Source organism: Phoxinus phoxinus (genome assembly GCF_949152265.1).
Source record: "Phoxinus phoxinus genome assembly, chromosome: 8".
Lineage (NCBI taxonomy): Eukaryota > Metazoa > Chordata > Actinopteri > Cypriniformes > Leuciscidae > Phoxinus > Phoxinus phoxinus.
The window spans coordinates 27,976,154-27,981,999 of NC_136883.1; the positions used below are offsets into that span (position 1 = coordinate 27,976,154).

The window sequence follows — 5,846 nt, forward strand, 5'->3', positions numbered from 1 at the left end:
ACGTTCATCATTCTGGTTTTCCAAAAACTTCTTAAATTCATCCGAGTGCTCAAGTGCTGCTGTTATTAAAGCAAAAGATGGACAGATCTAATACAAATACATTCATTGTATTTTTTAAATGCAGCTTTTAATTTTTGTTTTGAATTGAAAAATGCAAAATAGAACCCTTTTCACTAATGGTTTTAAACCTTTGAACCCATTGTGAATATTTGGTGTGGAGTAACTGGTCACCATATTTTTAATAACACATTGTTTATTTTTGTATGCATTTATTGTTTGCAGTTAACTTGTTGCCGTGGTGTGACAAATTCATTTTTAAAATAAAAATGATTAAACATAAATATGAGGCCATGAATCTGTATGTTTAACAATTATAAGTTGTTTATAGCATTTTTTAAAGGTTGGCATGATACAGAAGTTGTGATTATCTTTAATTCACCATTGTGACATATATCGTAGTGATTGTTGAATAAATAAATGTAATGAGTTCTACAAATAAACAATCAGAAGTGGATCAAGAAATTCTTTTTAATGTGAAAGCTTTATTTTCCATAACCAACTATGTATATAACAGCAGTCGTGGTCAAAATAGGCAAACAGAAAAACTCTCTAATTGAGAATACTGTTGTTTGTTAAAATATTAGTAAAAAAAAGCATCTAAATTTAAGACTTCTCCAATACAAAAAAGATATCTACGCATTTAAAATTACAATGTGCCTATAAAATTTTTTTTTTTTTAAATGTGAAAAAACCTGAAAAGCTATTGTCAGTACACAGTATGTGGGATTTATACGTGTCTGTTGTTGCTGCTAAGCAGCTTGGGATAAGCGGTCCCGATAGAGCGGCCATGTCTGTGCACCACCATCTCCAGCTGGTACTCATCCAGATTGACCACAGCTGTGGTGGTCTTCTCAGTGGACGTGAGGAACAGGATGGTAAAGATTGCCATCTCGAACTCAGGACTCACACCAACAAAGGCGCTGGCCACTGGCTTGACCAAACCATGCCAGCTGAACTGCACGTTCAAGACATGATCATCATCTTCAGGCTGCGTGGAAGAGAAACAAACACATATTCAGCAAAGTCTGCACGCAGAACAATCAATTATTATGTTATCTTCGTATTTATTGATGAAAGAAGTACCGCATTATTGTCCCTGGCTTTGTAGCCCTTGTAATCAAGAAGATCCTGCTTCTCTTGAAGGTAAAACTGGACCCAGTTGTGAAGACCCATGATTTCTCTGCCAAATTTGGTTTCTCCAACAAACACATGCTCAAATCCACTGGAGTCTTCCCTTTTTGGAAGAAAGAAAGTGATGCATTTTATAATTAGAGCCGATAGGGAATAAAAGATAGGCATTTTCATGTTACGCTGGTGTATGTTGCTTACCCTCCATTTCTGTCTCTATGATAAAGGCGGAACCACATGTAGTACAACTGACTCTTAAACTGTCTCAGATCTGAGCGTGATTTCCCCTTGCCGATCAGGTACCGGTGTGCACGCTGAGGGAGTAAAACACAATTCATATAAAACTGAACAAATGACCCCAGAATCATCATACGCCCTTCCACACTCCTTTCCTCTTGGCATAATAAGCAGCTGTCAAGAACAGGGTGTGGAAGGGAACAACCACAATATGTTGGTTAGCAACGAGGAAAAAGTGAACTTGTCTTTACGTGTTGTACTTTAAATACTTTTCATTTTTTGTTATTGCCTTGAGAAACAAGAGGAGGAGATTTCTTATTTGGTTAAGGGTATAGTTTGAGTCATACTGTACCTTCATGACTGCGGTATCTAAGATAGCATCCAGAAAGGAGTTATTTTCGGTCACCTCCTCAGCGGTCACCCTCTCTGCCACACCAGTGGACCTCTCATAGTTGTCCAAAAGCTTCTTGAAACCTGTTGAGAGATGAGAAGAATCACAGAAGACCAGTTTTGGTTGGTGAAAACAAATTAATTTCTGGTCATTTTGGTGGTTAGGTATCATATTCATACACATGAAAATTGAAGAAATGTAAACCTTCTTTTACTTTAATTCTTTGTAATTTTGTGAGAATTTTTTAAAGGGTTAGTTCACCCAAAAATGAAAATTTATTAACCCCCTGGAGCCGGCGTATGGATTACTTTTATGATGGATGGATCCGCTTTTTTGGGCTTCAAAATCTAGGGTCAAACCCACTCCCATTATAAAGCTTGGAAGAGCCAGGATATGTTTTTAATATAACTCTGATTGTGTTTGGCTGATTGTGAAGTCATATACACCTAGGATGGCGTGAGGGTGAGTAAATTACAAGAGGATTTAAATTTTTGGTTGAACTAACCCTTAAAGTCTCAAATACTTCCAAATTAAAGCAAAAAGACAGAAGACGTATGATCCTCAAGGTCGAAATGTTTACTTTTTTGTATGTTAATAATTGTGGATTACGAAACTGGTATGTTCCCCGTCTTGTGTTGTAAATGTGAAAATGTATAATAATATTGGTAAAGTGTTGCATCAATCAACCAATATATTAGTGGAAAATATGCCTTAACCCTAACTCCACCAAAAGAAAGGACTGAATGCAACATTGAACATTCCACCAATCAACTTTAGGATTAACTGCATGCCTAAACATGCAACTCCTGGTGTGTCTCTGTTAAATGTTTTAGCACAGCTGCATGGATAAATCCTTCTCTTTTTTTTGCAAACTGACAAAATGATTAAAGGGGGATTTTTACAAAAGAAACATACGTGCATAAGTGGTAATGCCATCCAATTTGGCATCATCTACACTGGAAAACAGTGGGGATGAGGCATGGTCTACCGCACTTGTGCTTCCCTGTGATATGTAACCAGCTTTGCCCTAAAAGAAATGTTAGATGTTTTAAATACATGACTGGTCACTATACTTAATATTGTGGGACATTAAAAAATACTGACACCTGTAGTGTGATTTTGTAATCAGTTCCTGGCTTCAGGCGATTCACATCCAGCTTCCAGAGCTCATTGAAAATATTCGAAAGCTCCTGGTTGACAGTTTGACTGAGAGAAAAAAAAGTGAATTATCTAAAACTTGTATAAACAGTTCTCAGGTGCATTCATGTATACAGGTCAAATTGGAAAATATTTTACCTTGCCGCATCACTGAAATTAAACAGTGCCAACAGCACAAGGATCCATCCACAATCATACCTGTAACAAACATAAGAATGTAGTGTGTGTGATTATGTGTATCATATAATAGTATATTATATGCCTGCTATCTACTTAAATGGACATAAATTATGCAATGATAGTTTATAAACCTTAACCTACTGCTTTACAGTAAAGAGAAATGCAATATCAAATCGCAAAAGTTAAAACCAAATAGAATATTCTAATAAATGACAGATTACTGTAGTAAACATGAACTTTAACATAAATGCGACTTAAGAGGTCCCTAAAACAAGGTATTAAAAATCACAACGTTACACTTAATGACCTTTTGTAAAACTATTCTGCTTTTTAAAATGCTCTTTTAAAGACGTACATGCAAAACATAAAGTGTTCAACATACCCTCTGCACATGGTTGTTGCTATGATGCGCGTGCACAGATGAACGCGAGCTTGTGCAGTTTTCCTCTTTTGTTGAAGGTCTTATAGCACGCCCAGTGAAGTAACCCTGACGATTCTCACATGCCTGAATACACCCCAATACGTTGACTGACTGAGTCAAACCAGAGCCATAGAGAGAAAGAGTTGCGACACTCCCATAGACCTCCGTTGTAAAAAAATGGCGGCGCTTTTAACCGCCTACTTCCGGGATGTGGAGATCGGATTAGTTCCAAACACTGTCATTTGAGCGTTGAACCCCATTCACTTACATTGCAGCGCGTCGAGTTGTTCCAGAGGTAACTTGCTGAAATATCGACCTCTTTTGAATTGTCAACTGTCTATATTGTTTCAGAGGCCCTTTGCGATGCTTATACTGGTCTTCATTTGTATATGCACTGCGTAATTATTTATATTTTATCTTGGTTATTTCAACCAATTTTCTAGCATTGCCAGCGTGACTTCGCCAGCTGTGAAGGTAGCATATCTGATTAGTTCGGTAATTCATCGCTACCACCTTTATAGCAACTTTTATTTAATTGATTTTTTGGGATATACTAACTTTTCATTTATTGTCTTGAGTGAGCGGCGTGTGAGAACAATGCTGGACCTCTAGGATTGTTATGGCCATCACCAATCCTGTCTGTTTCATGGATCACCAGCCCCTGGTTTTTGTTTTTCTTGTTCACACAAGCACACATTTTTGTTGTCTGTCATTGTTTAATAAAAAATATTTTATTTGAAAACCTTCATTTGTATCAGCCATGCGAATTCTGAACGGACCGCCACGGCAGACCTCTGCGTGATCACGAAGGTAACGTTAGGCTAATGGCTGAATCGGAATTTATAAGCAAAATCACGGGAATCAATAGCCTAATACAGCCCAGTTGTGCTAAAATAAATATCATGAGACGTCCATCATCAGATGAATGATATGGAAAAGTTAAGTTAGAGCCGCTAAAGCCAGTGCTACTACCCATGCGAACATAAACACTAAGCTTTTCCCTCCAAAAATATAGCCTAAAACTTATCTAAGTAATATACAGTACCTCGTTGCCCCTCCAAATGCAAAACTGATATTAACAAAATGCAATAACAGCTGAAAAAGTACTTGGGTATGTGTTTTATTTTATATTTACCGTTCAATAATGCAATCGCTGCTGTCTGTCCCATAGAATAACATGACAGCCAGCGTATGTTTTGGAACTATTAGGGCGTACATGAACCACGTGACAGCCACAGCGGCGACATCAAAGAGTGTCGCAACTCTTTCTCTCTATGGCTCTGAGTCAAACCATTTGCTTCAAGGACCAAGGAATGTAAGTTACGTAGAATGAAAATGTACTGTACTGCAAAACAACAACTGGGCGGGGCTTAGGATACGTTGTCTGTGATTGGTCAACAATGGTAGACTTCTTTTCCCTGCGCTGGTCGGGACCATAGACTGTAAGAAATAGGGTCGGGACGGATTTTGATTTAATAATTGTCACGGAGACATCAAAGGAAGATTCCCATTTGTATATAATCAGATAATTCAGAAAAAGATACATTTCCGTGCAAAAATATTCAATAAGACAAAGGATAGGAAGCAAAAAAATGGAATATCCGCAACACTGCTTTTGACTCCCATATTTAATAAAAAAAAAAGGCAACGTTTCGACCTTGCTGGGTTATCTTCAGGCAACATTTTTCAAAAAAATTTTTACTCTTTGTCCTGCACCTGCCAGAGGGTGGGATGTGCACACAATTACTTTTTAAAAAGGATAGGAAGCATTGTTGACATGAAGTACAAGGACTGATTCATTTCATCAGTTTTATTATTCTAAAAACTGATAGCAAAAACAGGATACTATAACCTGATTCAAAACCTGGCATTAAAGCATGGTGGAAGCAAGTTATATAAATTTTTACTTATGATCAAAGGGAAATAACTCATTATAATGCAAGCAAATATCTACAGACTGTCCAACAGATAGCGCTGTTTATCAACATACAGATCCTTACACAAAATAGCTTTTTTTTTTAATAGTTTAAAGCATGTAATAGTTTTAAAATACTATTTTAAAAAAAGAAATGCCGCTTAAATACTGCAAAGGGCTATGTAATTTAAAATTACGAGGCAAAAAATCGCTATGAGAACTATAGTAATTGATTTAGCAACAATGTGCATTCAAAGTGCATCATACATCATTCTTTTAAGAAATTCTGCTCTGCCAAGTCATATACCATTGGTTATAGAATTTACTAATTGACTTGAGAATAACCAACAAAGCCT

At 36.8% G+C, this 5,846-nt stretch overlaps 1 protein-coding gene across 2 annotated transcripts; it reads right to left on the minus strand.

The window, feature by feature from the left end:
* Positions 1-510: 510 nt before the first annotated feature.
* On the minus strand, positions 511-4,995 carry endouc (endonuclease, polyU-specific C). Of its 2 annotated transcripts, XM_079621774.1 has the most exons (9): positions 4,855-4,995; positions 3,537-3,686; positions 3,113-3,172; positions 2,923-3,022; positions 2,732-2,843; positions 1,778-1,899; positions 1,390-1,502; positions 1,144-1,294; positions 511-1,048 (listed from the first exon to the last, which is right to left on the minus strand). In XM_079621774.1, the coding sequence occupies exons 2-9, from the start codon at positions 3,545-3,547 to the stop codon at positions 788-790; spliced, it is 930 nt and encodes a 309-aa protein (XP_079477900.1). In that variant the 5' UTR covers positions 3,548-3,686; positions 4,855-4,995; the 3' UTR covers positions 511-787. The 2 variants fall into 2 exon arrangements, with proteins under 2 accessions (XP_079477900.1, XP_079477899.1); XM_079621773.1 differs by lacking the exon at positions 4,855-4,995 and having other exon boundaries at positions 3,537-4,228.
* Between the last annotated feature and the right edge of the window lie 851 nt (positions 4,996-5,846).